Raw genomic sequence first — 18,808 nt, 5'->3', positions numbered from 1 at the left:
TATAAAATCATTATGTTACCATTAAAATGAATTCAAAAGCCACATAAAGAGAGGGAGAGGGAGGGAGGGAGCGAGAAAAGAGAGAGTGTTTAATGTTAGTAAAAATAAGTGATTTAAAGAATATCAATTTTAAGAACCTTGGAGATTTCAGTTGCTAGGCTTTGCGTTCCCCTCCAGAAGCTGTGGCAGAAGTAGCAAATGCTTCTCCTTTTCCATGTGCTGCAGGGTTTGAAGTTTCCCTCATTGCGATCTACCCGAGTACCTCCGAATCAGCTAGTTGAGCCACCAGACGTGTGTGCCCCTCTTTTCCTCCTGAGTCCATCAGTGCACCCAACGGCTCACGGTCAAGAATGGCAGCCAGGCTCCTGTCTTGTCATGCCCCAGGGATCCTCCAACTGGGAACGATGGTCTTTCCCCTGGTTTAGCAGCATCGTTCTTTTCCTAAGCGAGGCAGGAGAACTGGGCTGGTCGTAATTGAGTTCATAGAATGCGTCCTCATCAGGCTGGGTCTCAAAGGAAGGCAGCCATGTGATGCATGAGGAATGTGCACACTAGAAGGGGAGGATTTGTGTTTGAATTCCTGGCTCTGCTACTTACCAGCTGTGTTACGGACTTGACTTCTCTGAGCCCTCTGCACGATGGGAAATGTTAAGCGGACCTTCTTTTGGAGTTGTGTGAGACGTAAGAGAGCAAAGGCGTGTAAGCCACTCAACACAATAGCTGTGCAGAGTACATTCCACTACAGGGTTTTTGCTGCCGTTAATCTGCAGAGCTGGGCTGCGGGTTGTGGTGATAAGTGTATGGGCTGTGGATTCAGACAGCTCTGGGAGCCGTGAACGTGTTGACTCGGCCTTGGCCAAAACATTACACTCTGTCTTCAGTCTCAGCCACCTCCCCGGTCCAGTGAGGCCACTGCTACTCTTCTGTGCAAATCAGAGACAATGTGTGTGACAGGGTTTCATTAACTGTACGCGCGCCACCAGGGAGGCGTTGGTGTTAACTGCTGGTGTTGACCGCCACAGACACTGTTGGACAGCAGAGGCAATGAGCAGTTCTGGGAACAGAAGTTGGAGGGCTTAGGCTGGACGGCCCAAGACATCGTGGCATTCCTGGCCAAGCACCCTGAGGACGCCCAAGACATCAATGGCTCCGTTTACACCTGGAGAGAGGCTTTCAACGAGACCAATCAGGCAATCCAGACCATCTCTCACTTCATGGAGGTGAGCCTCTCTTTCTGGGTCATTTAGGAAAGATCATTTCGCTTTGGTTCTCTAGGATGTTGGACTAATATCCAGGTGGGAGAAAAGTCTAGAAATGACGTGTGGTCTTACTTATAGTGGCACCTCATCGAACCTAACAGGGCTTGGTGTACCAAAGACACTCCATACGTGTTAGTTAAATGGCCGAGTTCATCAATAAAAGAAAACTTAATGCTGGCTTAATGTTTACCCCGATTCAAGGATGTTCCTGTCCTTTGTCCTCTGGAGATTCAAGGTGGCCTAAAAGTGCTTCCTATGTGTTGATGGCCTGGGATCTAAGGGCTCCAAAGTGTTCCTTTAAAACGGCATCGTAAGGAAGCTGACATAAGAACTAGGAGGCCAGGTAGCACAGAGGTTCAGCGCTCGGCCGCTAGATGGGAGGTTGGTGGTTCAAATGCACCAGTCATCCCCAGAACGAGTCTGCTTCTGTAAAGCCTCCCAGCATGCAAGCCCCTGAGGACAGCTCTGCTTTGCCCTCCAGGGTGGCTGTGGACGGGCATCAGCTCAGCGACAGTGGTTTCAGTGGGTTTGTATCTAACAGCTAATGAAGGATAGGTTACATTAAAAAAAATTCCGTTATAAAAAATGTTTATATCACTTAGTAAGAGGGTTTTTTTTTGTTTTTTAAGTCAGTTTATTTGCTTGTTTGCTTCCTTGCTATGACTCAAATTTATTGAGAAGATAGGAAAATGAGAAATAATCCTCGTTTCAGTCTCCACAAAACTACCAAAACAAGAAACTGATCTCTAAATCTTTCTAGCATTTTCTTTAAATTATTGTTAAAAACCAAAGCGATGCTTTCTCAGTTGAATATTGGAACCTTATGTTAGAGAGGGTTAATGGTGAGGGGGGACACACTGGAACTGATTGTGGGGAGTATATACATCTCTTCTGAAATACGGTCCAACTAAGGGAGGGTCTGAGCTGTGAATTTTATCTCCAAAAAACCATTGGAAAGGAATAAAAAAGGAGTAAGGAGAAAAATAAGCCGGCCGTGAGTTGCAACGTCTCTCCCAGGGTTGGCTGTGTCATGGCTGTTGTTTGTTCCTCTGGCCCCCCGAGTTCTCATGAAGGCTGTTCTTCCTTCAGTGTGTCAACCTGAACAAACTGGAACCGGTGGCCACGGAAGTTCGGCTCATCAATCAGTCCATGCGGCTGCTGGATGAGAGGAGGTTCTGGGCCGGCATCGTCTTCACCGGAATCACCCCCAACAGTGTCGCGTTGCCCCCTCATGTCAAGTATAAGATCCGAATGGACATTGACAACGTGGAAAGGACAAACAAAATCAAAGATGCGTAAGTTGAGTCCCAGGAGCCGAGCCAGGCTTGGGGGTCCCAGCCATATTCCAGTACTGTGGAGCGGATTCCCCCGCAGAGTTCCCTGTAGCACCAAGTAGAACTGCTCTACTGGGTTTCTGAGGCTGTACATCTTTTTGGAAGATTTGCCTCATTCTTATCCCATGGAGTGGCTGCTGGGTTCAAACCATGGATCTTTTGGTAAGACAGTTTGCTAGAAATTCCAACCCAAAATAAGTCCAGTGAACGACATAGTTATGGTGAAACTGGTGCAAAAACATTGCAGGAAGCTATTAGCATTTCAAAGGTCATAAAATGTCATGATCTTTCGATTCAACATTTCCACTTAGAGAATGAACACCCAGGAAGAATGTCAACAGGCAAAGAGCAGACTTCAGGGGTCCCGCGCTTGCTTGATGGGCTTTCTCTGGTTTTTTTATGAAAAGGAGCCACCAGCCATTAACGGGAATGGTTAAGTCATTTTTAATATGGCCACTTGATGCATTGTGAGGCAGAGAAAGAGGAAAAATACCCCCCAAAATAGTGTGCTCATTTCAGGTACTCATTTTTAGAAACGTGGGCTTCTTCTTATAAAGAGTCCAGAGAAAGTTTTCACGCTAAAACAACAGACTTTGATGGCTGCCGGGGGGCGGGGCGGAGGTGTGGAGGAGAGAGGAGGGCAAGTGAAGTCACAGATCAGAGCGTAGGCAGGAGGAAACTTGGCAATGGGAAGCCAGGCCTCAACAAGAGGGAGACGGGCAAAAGCTGATGGAATCCGGCTCAGGTGACCTGGGAAACTGAGGACCTGTCTGCTCTGTAAACCTGCACCTAATTCAAAATAAAAAGTTAAAACCCAAAGAAACAGGATGAATAAGTATGCCTGTCAGCTGAGACCAGACTGTAAGGCAGTGGGATTGTGAATGAATGATTGATTTCTTTTAATTGCATGTGTCTAAGGAATGTTGGATCACCTGTGCTTTGGATTCAGGTACTGGGACCCGGGTCCTCGGGCGGACCCCTTCGAGGACATGCGGTATGTCTGGGGAGGCTTTGCCTACTTGCAGGACGTGGTGGAACAGGCCATCATCAGGGTGCAAACGGGCATGGAGAAGAAGACTGGGGTCTACATGCAGCAGATGCCCTACCCATGTTACGTCGATGACATGTGAGTGCTTCCTAAGGACCGTCTTTAACCAGTGACTCCTGTCCCAGGTGGAGTGGGGGGGGAGGGAGAGGGGAAGTACCGAGGGAGGAATATTAATGGATTGTAGTAATTTTTCATGTGGGTGCTGCTGGTCAACAAATGGTTTTTGAAATCTGTGACCGTTTCAGCTAGTGGGATGCCAGATGTGGGTGCTCCACAGTCCAGCCACCTCATAGACTCATGCACGTGCACACACCCGTAATCCGCATTTTCCTTCCATGGTTACGACCGCCATTATTTTCTTTCTGCCTTCCATTTTGGTCACAAGGTGCCCATTGTTCAAGTTCAAAGTCTTCTGTGCCCAATACCGGCAACTGTACTCATGTGCTCCCACAGACACCGACACAACTGTGTAGACGTGGAAAGCTAGCTCAGTGTTCATGTTGTCTACTTCCTCCATAAGTCATGCACCAAATGTTAGCACAATCCAAATAAAATGGAACAAAACCCCTCTGTCTTAGACTCCTTAAATGTTCTTGTTGCGCTTATTCACGAAGCGGCAGGGTACGCTTGGGAACTGTGTCTTTGAATCGCATGGTTTCTTGTAAGAGAGGAGTGGCAGAGGTGTGCTCGATGTGGGCATCTGGAATATGTGCACAATCTTTTCCTGCTGCCCTGTGTGGAGAGGGGTGAGGAGCCAGGAGAGCCTCTCCTTGTGTTTGCCCGTTGCCCCACAGCCAACCGTCTGCTTCCTTGCCTGACCACCTCCAGTCTTTCCAGATGGCTAGAAAGTAGCCTGCTTTTCACCTTCAGAAAGAACTGGGGCTTTTCTCAGGAGGTCTTTGCCAAAGGCTCCCCCAGGGTTACTGCAACAGCCTTGTTCGAAAGTGCGACTGGAGAGGCTCTAAGAGGCTTTGTATATTGTCACATGGCCCTGTGAGTGGTGAAGCAGCATAGGGAACCTCTCAAATCTCGAGGTCCAAATCCTAAGTTCCTCCTACTTCCCAGCACTGCATGTCCTGTTCCAGTTGGAATCTGAAATATTCTTGAAACGAGTTGGTGGGAAAAATCCATTGTCTTTCAATTCCATGCTCCCGTGAACATTGGACCTCCCCTTGCATTGTTGATGAGGCTGCCTGGTGTGTATTTATGCACTAGCAGTGTTGCGGGTTGGGCTTAGCATGTTAATAGTGACCTGACCTCGGAGAGGTTTGACTTTCATGAGAGAATGCGATTTGTTGTTTGTTTTAAAAGTATTTTAAAGGAACCCAGACTTAGCTTATTGGCATGTCACAGTTACCTGGTGAGCTAATGTGGACCCTCAATGAAAAATTTGGGCAGTCTAGTTTTTATCATGATGTTATACATTACAGAAAGCATTCTGTAACTTAGGCATTTCAGAGATCCAGGGGCCTGCCCTTCTTTAGGGTGCATGTGATGTTTTCTCTTTATTTTAAAACCACTTGGTGTGATGACAGCATAGAGCATATCACTCGCCTATTTAACATTCAGTGACATTGATTGTGTTCAGCCTGTTGTGTGAGTCCATAGGGTTGGCTCTTCTATGCAGCCTCAGAGGGGTTGGCCCATGAGCCTGGTTGACGCCTCTCCTTCATTCTCTCCCCACCCTTTGCTGGGCCCTGCAGCTTCCTGCGGGTAATGAGCCGGTCCATGCCCCTGTTCATGACGCTGGCCTGGATCTACTCAGTGGCTGTGATTATCAAGGGCATTGTGTATGAGAAGGAAGCGCGGCTGAAGGAGACCATGAGGATCATGGGCCTGGACAACGGCATCCTCTGGTTTAGCTGGTTCATCAGCAGCCTCATCCCTCTGCTTGTGAGCGCCAGCCTGCTGGTGGTCATCCTCAAGGTAAGGCTGCTTCACGCCCTCCTCCCTGCAGGGGAGATCCTGAACAGGCCTGCAGGGCTAAGAGAAGACTTCTTGAGAGGGAAGGGGAGGGGCCCTGGAGGTGATGCACTGTAATGCCCTCGTTTCACAGCTGGTGAAAGTGAGACGCAGAAAGGGGCAGTAACTTGCCTGAGGTCAGGCCAGCTAGTTGACCGCCAAGCAGAACCAGAAACCAGGGCTTGCGCTTCCTGCGTAAGTGCACGTTGTAAACCACACTGCCTGCTGGGCCGTGGTTTATGGCCGCATCTGAGAGTTTTCATTTCCTGAGATGTACAGGGTTGCGAGCTTTCCTGACAACTGTAAGTGACCAGAGGACGCAGATTGTTGTCAGTTACGTTTTCTGGAAGCAGAGGCTAAGGCAGAATTTGGTGTAAAGGTAGTCTGATGGAAGGAGAAAGAAACAGCAGGTTTGGGCAGAGGGAGAAGTTGAACCTGCAGTGCAGGGCCAATCTTACAAGGGGCACAGCACTCTGCGATGTTACAAGTCTTGTTGGAGTTGCCCCACACTGAGCCGAGATGGCTGGGCCTGTTTGCTTCCGTATCAGGCTCTCTTCCCTAACCTCCCTACCCAGCCTTCTTAACAGTCACTGGGCATGGGCTGTCCTGGGAAGAGTGTGCCCCAGGTCAGGCGCCTCTCTGTGGCTGTGACAAAGAGAGGAGCAGATGTCTGTGCTAAAGTCATACTTGGTGGGGAATCTGGGCAGTATGTTTCTGTGCCGACCTCATTTTGTTAACACTGTATAAACTCAAATATAAGCCGACCCGAATATCAGCCAAGGCACCTAATTTTACCACAAAACTGCATGAAAAATGTGCTGAGAAACTTGGCTTATACGTGAGTACATACGGTATATCTATCCATTTTATTTAAGGATGCATCGCATAACCATCAGTGCTTTTGAGGAGTGGGGAGTACAGAGGGACAGGAACTAACACTTGATTCAATGCTCGCTGCATTTGCTCTGTGAACTTAATAAGTGGACGCTTACTGAATTCCAAGTATAGTTGAAAGCACCTCATGCACGAGGTAACGAGGCTAGTGGAGGCGAAAGACTTGACCAAAGCCCCAAAGGTAGTGGCAGAGCCAGTGTTTGAGTGCAGCAGGTCTTGTTCACACCGAATCCTCCTTCGTCTCTCATGTCTAACTGTAAGGGTTCAGATTTGGGGTCGGGAGGTCTGTGGCTGGTGCCCGAGAGAGTTGCTTTGAGACAACGATTGCTACTGAGCCATATTCCACTAGCAGAAAGGAACTCAGAAACTGAGTCATGTCTGCAGGAGCAAAGCGGAATCCACTGCAGGTGATTAATGCTGCTTGCCTATTGTCTTTGGCCTTGGTGAGAGAAGTCATGTGGGGTACCATCTTCCACAACTCTCTCATGTTGGTCATAGTTCTGACAAAAGGAGAAACCAGGTCAGGTTCAGTAAACAAAGAAAAAATTGGCCACTGATATGAAATCGAAAGCCGAGGACTCTGTCCTGCTCCTAACTCCAACACTGTTTGGCTGTGTGGTCCCGGGCGAGTCTTTCCCTTTCTTTGGGCCTTGGTTTCTTCATCGTGAATAGCATCGCTCCTCTACTTTATCTTTAATCAGAAAAAAAGAAACAAAAACAACCACGTTGTGATTCTTCTCCCCTCATACGTCCTGCCAGGGCATGCTGGGGCTTGCTGAGGCAACCCACTGAGTGGGTCTCTTCCTTCCCAGCTAGGGAACCTGCTGCCCTACAGCGACCCCAGCATCGTGTTTGTCTTCCTCACCGTGTTCGCCGTGGTGACCATCTTGCAGTGCTTCCTGATCAGCACACTCTTCTCCAAAGCCAACATGGCCGCAGCCTGTGGGGGCATCTTCTACTTCATTCTCTACCTGCCCTACGTGCTGTGTGTGGCCTGGCAGGAATACGTGGGCTTCAACCTCAAAGTCTTTGCGGTGAGTACCTGTGGGCCATAGACAGTAACACTCCAAGTACTTGGCCTCCGTGCTATCCCCCATGAAGGGAGGCAGCAAAGTTGCGAACAAAAGAGGAGAGCGTCTCTTCCCAGCGGGACTTGGAGAAGGCCAGGCCTTCCATTCTCTACGTGCTCTTAGTTGAGTGCTCTCAGTGGACGCTGCTTGAGATGAAGGGCATTTTTCAGAGAATCATCATGGACCTGGCTGTGGAAATGGCAATGGGGACTGTGGAAGAGCTATTTTGGGTTTTCAATGCCATGTCTGCCCGAGGTCTCACCAGCTCTGTGGGCCATGCTAATCATGCCCCAAAGTCATGGTCAAGGGGAAACTAAAGCTTTTGGGGTTAGGGATGGCTCCTTGCCCTCCTTGTGCCCAGTCTGGCCTTCGATGTGACTATAATTTTCTGAATTGAACAAGTCTTAACAGAGCATTTCCCCTCAATTCACCAAGTCCCCAACACGGACAAGCCCATCCCTCTACAGAGGAGGGGAAGCCCTCGTGTGTGTGTGTGTGTGTGTGTGTGTGTGTGTGTGTTGGGGACATCTGTGGCAGTATACAAGTGCTGTATGTCCTCACAGATGTGTCTCTGAAGTGTGTGTGTGCATAATGAATGGTTGCAAATAGAATTAGTTTATATGCTGGAAGGGATCCCACTCCGCTAAAGGGACCTTGTAGGTGAATCCTTCCACGTACTACAATTCATCCCTTTCATAAATAACAGCTTCTCCAGGTGGCCAGGACACCTCTAGGTACCCAACAGGCTTGCCTTAGAAGTGAGAGAAATGAGAGTCAGGAAGATGGATGAGCGACTCTTGCCTCTTCTCACAGAGCCTGCTGTCTCCTGTGGCGTTTGGGTTTGGCTGCGAGTACTTTGCTCTTTTTGAGGAGCAGGGCATTGGGGTGCAGTGGGATAACCTGTTTGAGAGCCTGGTGGAGGGAGACGGCTTCAACCTCACGACCTCCGTGTCCATGATGCTGTTCGACACCTTCATCTATGGAGTGATGACGTGGTACATCGAGGCTGTCTTTCCAGGTACTGTGAGCTTTCACTCTGCCCAGGCCATCAGTGAGGGAAATACGATGCGTAGTTCCAGTGCCTTCCTCCCTTTATGTTGCAATCGCCCTGCAGGGTTTAGGGCTCCCTGGCAAGTAGCCAGGGCTTACACTCCACTCAGGGCAAGTCCATAACCAACGAGGAGAGACAGCTGAACTGAAGAGACACAGGTAGTACAAGAGCGGCTACCAGTACTGCAGTGATGGCTTGAGGTGCCAGGTACATGCAAAATGTATTCAATACTTTAATAAATTTAACCCTAGGCAGGTAGTGTCCAAGATGAATCTATCATGGATAAAGACTCATGTAAGACCAAATCATTGATGGGTGAGGTTTAGCCAGATGGTTCACTGTTTAATTTTCCTCCTGGCAAGTGTACACATCAGCCCTACCTGAACTTCCCGCCATTTGAACGTGCCCGTTTGCACCAGACAGACCTGCATTCAAATCCTTCACATTGGTTGAGCAACTTTGGCAGATTAATTATCTTTCATTACACTGTGCATTTCTAAAATGAGCACAACCTGTGCCTCATGGACGTATTGGGAGGATTTACTGAGGCGAGAAGCTGCTCCCTGGAGAAGGGCAGCCTGCTTGGTTCAGTAGGGTGGCAGCTAGCGAGAGGAAGACCCTAGACCAGATGGGTTGATGCTGTGGCTCCACCGTAAGGCAAATTGGGAGAACGGACGGGACCGGGCGGCGTTTCGTTCTGTTGTACGTAGGGTTGCGATGGGTTGGAACCAACTCAATGGCTCCTCCCACAGCGCTGCCGCCAAATGGAGGGTACCCGGTGCATAGAAGGTGTCAGTAGATGTTGGCTCCCGTCTCCCTGAACCTCTCTACCAGTCCTCATCTCTGAAGGACGCAGAGTGTGTCGAGAAGGGAGGAAGTCTGCCTGATCTCCTGGCGTGGTGCAGAGTTTGGCTCACTTCTGTGATGTGCTTTCAGGCCAGTATGGAATTCCCAGACCCTGGTATTTCCCTTGCACCAAATCCTATTGGTTCGGCGAGGAAAGTGATGAGAAGAGCCACCATGGTTCCAGCCAGAAGGGAGCATCAGAAAGTAAGTGTGGTCTCTCCCCGAACCCCAGTGCCGCCCCCCCCCCCCACTGGCTGTCCTATAGAGTCTCGGGACAGAGACATCATGCGGAATGCCCAGTTCCCAGTTCTCCCCTGTCAGTGCTGGTGACTTGATCTCTGAGGGCGATTTCCTTTGTTTTCTTGGCTTCTGGGCATTCGGCTTTGACCACTCCATTGTCAGCCCCACCTTCACTTTGCATGCATTCCCATGCTATCACCACGAGCTACAGGAAGAGCGGTTGATTGTGGGATCATAACCTGCAGTCCTAGACAGATGTCAAAGCACAGTCTGGGGGCTTCCCCTTGATTACCCAGCTCCCCACCCCTCTCCTGGCTCCCGGGGGCAGGCAGAGATGCCCCAGGTCAGCAGTGGCTCAGCCCTGCGCTGCTTACTCCAGCTGTGGGACAGGAGCTCTAGCTCTGTGCCCAGTGTGGCTTCCTCAATCATTTATAATCCTCTCTTCTGCTGGCCTCTTGGGTGCCTTTCCGCAGCTGCCAGCCATGAAAGTGCAGGGTGTCCTAGCATGGCACACGTGGCTCTTTACAGCCTGCTTGTTCACCACTCCAGCTGCTTCTGCTGCTGATACTTTGCCTTCGTATCCCCTTCCTCCTCTTGCTGCCCTGCTTCGGCCTGGCCAGCGAGAATTGCTCCAGGTCGCCAGAACGTCCCGGGCCCTTGCACATCCGGGTGCCTTTGGTGCACGTAAGGTTTCCTCTGACTGGAAGCCCCTTCATCCCACTTCCCTCCCTTCCGACCTCCCGCTCGTTCTTCGAGATTTAATTGAAGTGTCCCCCTGTTGCCTGAGCAGCTCCCCTAAATTCTCAGGTCAGTGTCTTCTTGGAGATTCTAGGGTATTTCGAACAACTTTTTGCTTTGTACGATTCTATCTCCACAGGCAGTTGCATACATGTGTACTGGCATGGCATCTTATCCACTTCATCCAGTGCTCCACGGCAGGGACACCTTTCCCAGCTGTGGTGTCATTTCAAGCCCAGGGGTTGGCACTGATATAAGCCACAGACTATCGATGTCACCAGCTTGGACATGCACTCGTTTAGGCCTTTAGTTCTGTGGCATTTTAGAACATGGGTAGATTTTAAAAATGGAGCTATATGAAGGCGTTTCAAAAGTTTGTAGAAAAATCCCATGATTTTTCAACCCCAGTGTTCCATGAACTTTTGGAAACCATAGAGCACGTGACCTTTGAGACTGGCTTTTTTCACACAACATCATTCCTTTGAGATCCACCTTAGTTGCTCTGCGCATTAATTGGTTGCTCTCCTTTGTCGCTGTGCGGCATTCCCTGGGACAGCTGTTCCACAGCTGGATGGAATTAAAAACAAAAGACGCAGCAGCAGCAGCTTTTAGCATCTTATATTTGGTTGCTCGTGGTAAGTGACCAAGGGTGGAGGTTGTGTTTTCTTTATCACTGGGTGCCCATCACTGGTGCCCAGCTAATTGACAGAAACCAACACTGGCGACTTGCCTGCTGCCTGCTTGAGAGAGGCAGGTCGGTTGGCAGGCAAACCCAGCCCGCCCCAGCGTCCGCGCAGCAGTTCCTGTGGGTTCATTCCTTTCTGCTCTCCTCTCACAGTCTGCATGGAGGATGAGCCCACACATCTGAAGCTGGGTGTGTCCATCCAGAACCTGGTGAAGGTTTACCGAGACGGCATGAAGGTGGCAGTTGATGGCTTGGCACTGAATTTCTATGAGGGCCAGATCACCTCCTTCCTGGGCCACAACGGAGCGGGGAAGACCACTACCATGTAAGAAGATGGGGTGCCCTCCCGAAATGTGCCACAGAGCAGGAAGGGGGGACAGTGAGGAATTCACCGCTGCGGAAATTGTGTGCTCTGCTGGGAACAAGGGCGGAAGACACCGGATTTGATGGGTGTCCCAATATCCCCTCATTGTTAGAATGCTTTCCAAGTGGCTTTCAAATGACTTCTTCAGCCTGCCCCAGGCTGCGGGCCTGTGGCTGTCTTCCTCACGTGGTTTCAGAATTATGCTCTGTTCTTAGAAGTGAGTCCGGGACAGCTCAGAGATAGGTTTGCCTTTTGAGCTGATGCGGTCAGAACTGGGAAGCAAGGGTCTAGGGCAGTGCTTCCAAACCTTCCCAATGCCAACACCCTTTGCTACACACAGTTCTCATGTTGCGGTGACATCCCCCCCCCCACCATACAATTATTTTCGTTGCTAATTCATAACTGTAATTTTGCTACACCATTAGGAATTGGGTAACCGCTGCGCAAGGGTCATTTGACCCCCAAAGGGTCGTGATCCACAGGTTGAGAACCACTGGTCTAGGGGGAAAGAATAAGTTTGTTGGAAGGGGGTGCTGATTTTACAGGAACTCTGCTTTTAAGCAGATGTGAGGACCAACTGGCAGCTTCCCCTGGTTGCCCTCAGTGGAACCGACAGGCCCCTGTAACGGGCAGCTGAGGAAGCGGTGAGGGCCAAAGAATACCCGAGTTCACCTCCGCGGCTCGTGTGGTCCCTCCACACCATTTCCAAGGACGTGCTTGGAAGTGACACTCGTCATGGCTTGTTTCACTTTCCTTTTGCATTTTGAAAGCAAAATCAATAGAGTCAGCACCTTGCAGAAAAATGTAAAAGGTTACTCAAAGATCCTACCATCTAACACAAGAATTATTTTTAGCTTCGAATAATTTGTTTCCATTTTTTTCTGGATGACTTTTAAGCCCACGAAATAGGTGTTTTAAAGTGCATGTTCCATTGCAAATTGGAATGTGCTTTTAAAGACATACTTGCACTAAAGTTGTCACCTCCAACCCTTACACCTCATCCTCGTCACCCGAGGGCCCACTGGAATCCATTAAGAAAGGACCGAGAGTGAGAGAGTTAGCACCCTGGGCTCTGCCTGCCCTAACTCTGCACCCTGGAACAGGGCACCCAGAGGGCAGCAAGCAGCACCCCCCTGACTCCTGTGCTTTTAAATGTTGTCCTCAGGTCAATCCTGACTGGGTTGTTCCCTCCTACCTCGGGCACTGCCTACATCCTGGGGAAAGACATTCGCTCCGAGATGAGCACCATCCGGCAGAACCTGGGCGTCTGTCCCCAGCATAATGTGCTATTTGACATGTGAGTACTACTAGCCCCAAGCCGGGAGCAGGAGACCCTCTCTGAATGAATGTGTGTGTCGGGGGTTCTTGGCAGCCAGGAGATGACCGTGGGGTGGTAGGCTGCACCTCCCTGGGCGTTTGCAGATCTGGCGGCCCCTTGACTTTAGCAACAGTAGGAGGTGAGCGGCGGGTGGGCCATGCTGTCTTAGTCTACCTGGGCGAATGGTCTGGGGAAATGGTGATCTTCATTTCTTGTTTTCCTGGGGTCTTTTGGCCCAGCCTCTACCCATTGTGCCCTCCTCATTCATTGGTAGCTCCCACATCCCTCTCGAACCTAGCAGTACTTCAGGACCCTCCCATCAATGCCCTGTCTACGTTGCTCAAGAAGTTTGCTCCTGCTCCGGCTGCTCTTTTGGCAGGCAGGGCCTCCACAGAGCCCTCAGGGTGGAGCTGAGAAGGGCCTGAGCGCTATGGTTGTGTGCCAAGCTTGTGTCTTCTCCAGGCCCCAACTTCCTCTTCCCTAAGGTTAAGGGGTCCGGGCGTGTTTGCACACAGAACCTCTGCTTTCTGAGCCTTAGGTGCTTCAAATTGCAGCAGGGCTGCTCCAGCTTCCTGCTGAAGCAGCTTCTGGGTTGATCGGGCTCTGGGGAGAGTCCTCTGAGTCCCACCTCGTTGAGGCTACAACTTAAAGCTGCAGGTGTCTGATACATGGTGTCCTGATGCACCTAGCCCTTGCTCTGAGGTGACTGGAAGTGACCTGTGACATTTCAGCTCTGGCTTCCCGAGCGCATGTGGGTCTTCACTGCTGTTCCACCTTGACCCCTTCTGGAGAGTCATTTCTCAGCAGCTGATCCAGTAAAACAAGCTCTGTGTGGTGGGACATCCTGCAGAGGACACTGGTCTGACTGAGCCCATGGCTCTTCTGTCCCCAGGCTGACCGTCGAAGAGCACATCTGGTTCTACGCCTGCCTGAAAGGCCTCTCCGAGAAACACGTGAAAGTGGAGATGGAGCAGATGGCCCTGGATGTCGGGCTGCCACCTAGCAAGCTGAAAAGTAAAACAAGTCAGTTGTCAGGTGAGTGCCACGGCTGCCTTTCTGCTGCCCACACCCTCCTCCCTACATCATCAACACACACAAACACACACACAAAATAACAGCTGTCCCTCAGTCTCGGGGGTGGTGGTCGGGTTGATAACAGAAATAGGACGCAGTGCGCCCCGAGGCGGACGTCTCCGTTTGTCTTGTCCTGCCTCGGTGTCCACTCTGTCTGGGCCAGCTCCTGGAGTTTCTCGCTCTCTTGCTCTTGCAGGAGGAATGCAGAGGAAGCTCTCTGTGGCCTTGGCTTTCGTGGGTGGATCCAAGGTTGTCATTCTTGACGAGCCTACAGCTGGTGTGGACCCGTACTCCCGCAGAGGGATATGGGAGCTGCTGCTGAAATATCGACAAGGTAACTGATAAGGTGTTTACTCTGAGTCCTGGAATGGGCGGGAGGGAGGAGCTCTTGAGACGTACAGCTGCATCTCATGGCTGCTCCTCCTAGGGCAATGGAATCGCTTCTCCAGGAGGGTTTTCTTCACACTCAGTGCCCACTGAGGGATGGAGCTGAGAGGCCTGAGTTACAAGGCACCTAAATCTTACCCTCCTTACGTTGGGTGCTGCAAGATTAGCAACAGGATAAACGGCATCCCTTTGGGCTTCCCCGATCCCCGGTGCCCACCCCAGCATAGGACCTGTCTGCATTTATTGTGATCATGCACCCGGTAGCCTGAGACTCCTGTGTCTCTGTTCATGTCTTCATCCCTAACGCAGCACAGATAGGTCATGTTTGTCAAAAGCGTAGCTGGAAAAATGGAAGGCAGAAGATAACATAATTGGTTACCTGCTGTGAGAGATATTGGGGCGTAGTAGACTTCGCAGCCAGGTGTGAGTATTCCTGAGACGTTGGGAGAATCGCTTCATCTGCTTTCTTTTCCTTACTTAAGGACGTGCGGATCTCATTAAGTGACATGGGAATGCGTGTCAACCACTTAGCCCGGCACCTGGCAAACAGCAAGTCCCTAAGTGGATGCTGCTGCTCTGGTTTCTGTGCGGACGCCCTAGCTGCCTGCGCTCAGGTGTTGCTCTTTAGGGTTCACGGCCACACGGTGTTGAAGGGAATTTCCAGGTCTTTCTCCCATGCGCACTGTTGTAGCGGCTGCCACCACTTTCACTGCAAGTGGACAGGCCTCATCCGACCCTGCCCTTGTGTCTGCCTGGCAGGCCGCACCATTATCCTCTCCACACACCACATGGACGAAGCAGACGTTCTGGGGGACAGGATCGCCATCATTTCCCATGGGAAGCTGTGCTGTGTGGGCTCCTCCCTGTTCCTGAAGAACCAGCTGGGGACCGGCTACTACCTGACCCTGGTCAAGAAGGATGTGGAGTCCTCCCTGGGTTCCTGCAGAAACAGCAGCAGCACTGTGTCAAACCTGAAGAAGGTGAGCGCAGCAGAGCCGTGCTGGGCTCAGGGAGTCTGGATTCACTGCCCTGTGGAGGCCAGCCATTCCCCTGTCCCCCCATCTCTCTCGCATCACTTCCTACCTGGTAGCAGGCAGGCTGAAGGCCCTTCCATTTCCATTGTGTGATCTCAGTTGAGTCCCATTTTGGACTCTCCCAGGGGGGTGAGTGAAAGAAGAGGTCCTTTTCCCTGTCGTGGAGTCGCTGCTGACTCCTCACGGGCAGGGTGGGCCTGCCTCTGTGGGCTACAAGACTGGAACTGCTGGCAGGCGTAGAAAAGCTTTGTCTTTCTCCCTCGGGGCAGCTGATGTTTTCGAATGGCTGACCCTGGAGCTAGCATCCCAATGGGCAGCCACCACCCTAAGAGAAGGAAGAGCGAGGAATGCATGGCCTTTCTTCCTTCTCGATCCTTTAAATCTCCTTTAAGAGCCCCTGACCATGGTTACAGCTAGGGAAGCACTAAACTAGCCCACTGGCCAGGTATATGCCAGGCCTGAGACAGTCAGCAAATGGCTGGCTCCGTCGTTGATCAGGGGACATATTCCTATTGTGATGCTGTGCTGGCCATCTCCAGGAGGCTAGCCCGTTCACAGGGCACACCATGTTGAATAGTGGCTTCTGGAGACATGCTGTGCAGTTGCATGCCCGATCAGACAAGCTTTCTTTTCCATGTCTTACAAACCAGAGCCCCTTAGCAGCCACCTCCAGCAGCAGTGGTAGCACCTGTCCCATTGCCCGGCCCCTTACCCATTCTCACCTCCTTCTTTGCCATCAGGAGGACAGTGTTTCTCAAAGCAGTTCTGATGCTGGCCTGGGCAGCGACCATGAAAGTGACACGCTGACCATCGGTAAGGACTCTGGGGTTTTTTATTCAGGTGGTGCCTGAGCTACACCCAGCTGGGCAGAGTGGAGGCGGAGGAGGAGAGGTGCAGAGGCTGGTGGTGCGGACTCAAGGTTTGCTGCTGGGCTGGGGCTGGGTGGCTGTGGGAGCGGGTGCAGCTTGGTGGCGGGGTTGGCTTCTTGCTTGCTGGGGCGCCTGGGGCTTGGGCTTGGTCTGGGAGCTGGCAGGGTAGCCTTCCGGATTGGTGCGATAAGGAAGGGGGTGGGAGGGGGACTTTGGAGGAACTTTGAAAGCAGTGAGTGTAGAGACAGTGGTGATGCTGAGGGCCAAGCCAGTGGCAGAGGGATTTGAACTGAGTACCTAAGGAGGGGGAGAGCCCAGGAGATCAGGGTCATTCTACAGGGTTTCCTCAGCACAAGTGTGTTGTCATCAGTAGCATGTGTGGAGCAAAAACCCTGGACAGAAACCATCTTTGGCCTGTCTGAATGACTGGCTGTTCCCAAGAAGACCTCTGCTTCCGTGGACTGTTGGATTTGCCCTCTTTTGAGGGAGCCAGAACTTTCTTTAAAAGTTTAAGTAAGAACGAAGACTTCTTAAAGGTTTCTCTGCTCACGTTTTCCAACGAAGATGCGTAGCATGGTAGCGCGCGACACCAGTCATTCATGATTGTCCCCATTTGCAGGGCATTGAGTGCCTTCCGTGCCCCTGGCTTTGGGTGATGCAAACATAAATAAGTAATACATGCCTTCAGGAGCTCTCAGGCCACGGACATGCGACGTGACTGAAGCATCTGGGTGGGGGAGTGTATGAGCCATAGGCTTCTGGGGAGTAGGCACAGCGAGAAGGTAGGGCCCGGCTGGCCCTTGCTTTGTGGTCTCTGAGCTGCCTGAACTGTTCTTGCACTCATGTCCCTGCAGATGTCTCTGCTATCTCCAGCCTCATCAGGAAGCACGTGGCCGAGGCCCGGCTGGTGGAAGACATTGGGCACGAGCTGACCTACGTGCTGCCCTATGAAGCTGCCAAAGAGGGAGCCTTCGTGGAACTCTTCCATGAGATTGACGACCGGCTCTCAGACCTAGGCATCTCCAGTTATGGCATCTCAGAGACAACCCTGGAAGAGGTAAGTTCCGTGACTCGATGTCAGGATAGAGGAGAGCCGACAATCACTCCCAAGGCCAGGTACCCAGCCTGCATTCTTGCTGGGAACAGGGGTCCCAAGGAGCTGGCTCTTGAGTTCTCAGGTCAATGACGTTGGTCATGTTGAACCCCTTTACTCTTTAAGATGGTAGTAGGAGACAACAGGAGAAAAGTATGTTTTTTTTCTTGGTGTAGTTGTATCGTGGTCAGCTGTCAACTGGATCCTTGTGCTTGGAAAATATGTGGGAAAAAACAGAGGGCTTCAAAAAGTTTGTAAAAAAACTCAGTATCCTTCCATTCCATTTTTCCATCCATGAAACCCTTAACCCCCCTTGCAGGAGCCCTGGTGGTGTAATTATGGATTGTACCTTGGGTTGCTAACAAAACGGTCAGCAGTTCAAAACTACCAGCCACTCTGTGAGGGCACTATGGGGCCTTTCTGCTCCTGTAAACATGTGCAGTCTCAGGACCCCACAGAGGCAGTTCTACTCCGTCCTGCAGGGTTGCTATTAGTGAGAATCGACTCATTGGCGGTGGAGGTTGGTTTGAGCATGTTTGTGCAAGCTTAGAGTTTTTTGTTGTTGGTATGGTAAAAATAATCATTTTAACCTCATGTAATCCTCAGAACAAGGCGAGATAATTTGGCACTCAGATGTTGGGGTTCAGAGCTCGGCGTGTGGGGCTGTGGGGCCCACGCTCTCTTCGTTGCTCATGAGGGCCTCCTTTGAAGGCAGAATATCGCAGCCCCTTGGCCTGGAGGGGGCAGAGAGGGAAATTGTCTGGCCCAGTGGTTCCCCATGTTGCAACAGAAACCTCTGGGGGATTATCTAGACAATGACAAGGTAGAAGCTTGGAGTCCATGTCTGTGTGTCCTGCTTCTTCCGTGGCTTTGCCTTGCCAAGGTCTGCAGACACAAGAGAGGTCTGGTGCAGATTCTCTTCTCGTCTTGAACTCTCGGCCATGGCATTTGCTCCTGACATTTCTGGGCTGTGGAGACCCCGTGGGCGCCTGATCATTGCACCTTAACTACCTGCCCCAGTGCTAACCTGCTCGCAGCTTTGGGGCCACACCTGGATGAAGCCCCGTGGCTTCCGAGCAAATTGCTGCTGCTGCTGCTGCGCTGTCCTCCTGTCGCAGCTTTAATTTGAAAGTGATTATCTGGATTGATAGCTCTCGGTGCCAAGGAAGAAATGGTCTCCAGCAAAAGCGGCTTTTCTCCCCAGTGACTCTGGCAAAGTGCCAGTGATAAACGTGCGTTCCTCTGTCGTGAAGGGCTAACAAGCCATTTGATGATGCTGTCACCGTGGCTGCACCTACAATCACGCCCACTCTTACTTTTCAGATATTCCTCAAAGTGGCTGAAGAGACTGGAGTGGACACGGAGACCTCAGGTAACCTCTGCGAGTAGCCCCCTACAGGCGGCCACATACAACCAGCGCTTTGCATTTCTCCTTGAATGGTTTTAGTCCATTCTCATTTATAGCAGATAGATTTGCAGTCGAGGGGGTGGGGGGGGGGGGGGAAGGAGGATTTGCTATTGCTGTTGTTACAAGTGAAATGA

General features: G+C 51.1%; 1 protein-coding gene across 2 annotated transcripts in view; it reads left to right on the top strand.

Annotated features, from left to right (window-relative positions):
• Positions 1-18,808, top strand: part of ABCA1 (ATP binding cassette subfamily A member 1) — a 127,950-nt gene that overhangs the window by 77,161 nt on the left and 31,981 nt on the right. The window contains exons 12-26 of one of the 2 annotated variants that reach the window (XM_075560258.1): positions 1,023-1,220; positions 2,349-2,554; positions 3,543-3,719; positions 5,345-5,567; positions 7,310-7,531; positions 8,381-8,585; positions 9,555-9,668; positions 11,281-11,452; positions 12,657-12,788; positions 13,702-13,844; positions 14,080-14,217; positions 15,030-15,250; positions 16,045-16,117; positions 17,028-17,230; positions 18,590-18,638. In XM_075560258.1, coding sequence (XP_075416373.1) covers positions 1,023-1,220; positions 2,349-2,554; positions 3,543-3,719; positions 5,345-5,567; positions 7,310-7,531; positions 8,381-8,585; positions 9,555-9,668; positions 11,281-11,452; positions 12,657-12,788; positions 13,702-13,844; positions 14,080-14,217; positions 15,030-15,250; positions 16,045-16,117; positions 17,028-17,230; positions 18,590-18,638 — 2,476 coding nt within the window. Of the gene's footprint in view, positions 1-1,022; positions 1,221-2,348; positions 2,555-3,542; positions 3,720-5,344; positions 5,568-7,309; positions 7,532-8,380; positions 8,586-9,554; positions 9,669-11,280; positions 11,453-12,656; positions 12,789-13,701; positions 13,845-14,079; positions 14,218-15,029; positions 15,251-16,044; positions 16,118-16,144; positions 16,224-17,027; positions 17,231-18,589; positions 18,639-18,808 lie in introns of both variants that reach the window. The other variant, XM_075560259.1, reaches the window with a different exon arrangement.

Source organism: Tenrec ecaudatus, chromosome 10, assembly GCF_050624435.1.
Source record: "Tenrec ecaudatus isolate mTenEca1 chromosome 10, mTenEca1.hap1, whole genome shotgun sequence".
Lineage (NCBI taxonomy): Eukaryota > Metazoa > Chordata > Mammalia > Afrosoricida > Tenrecidae > Tenrec > Tenrec ecaudatus.
The sequence above is the reverse complement of the archived record's forward strand: the minus strand, read 5'-3'. Positions and strand labels throughout refer to the sequence as shown.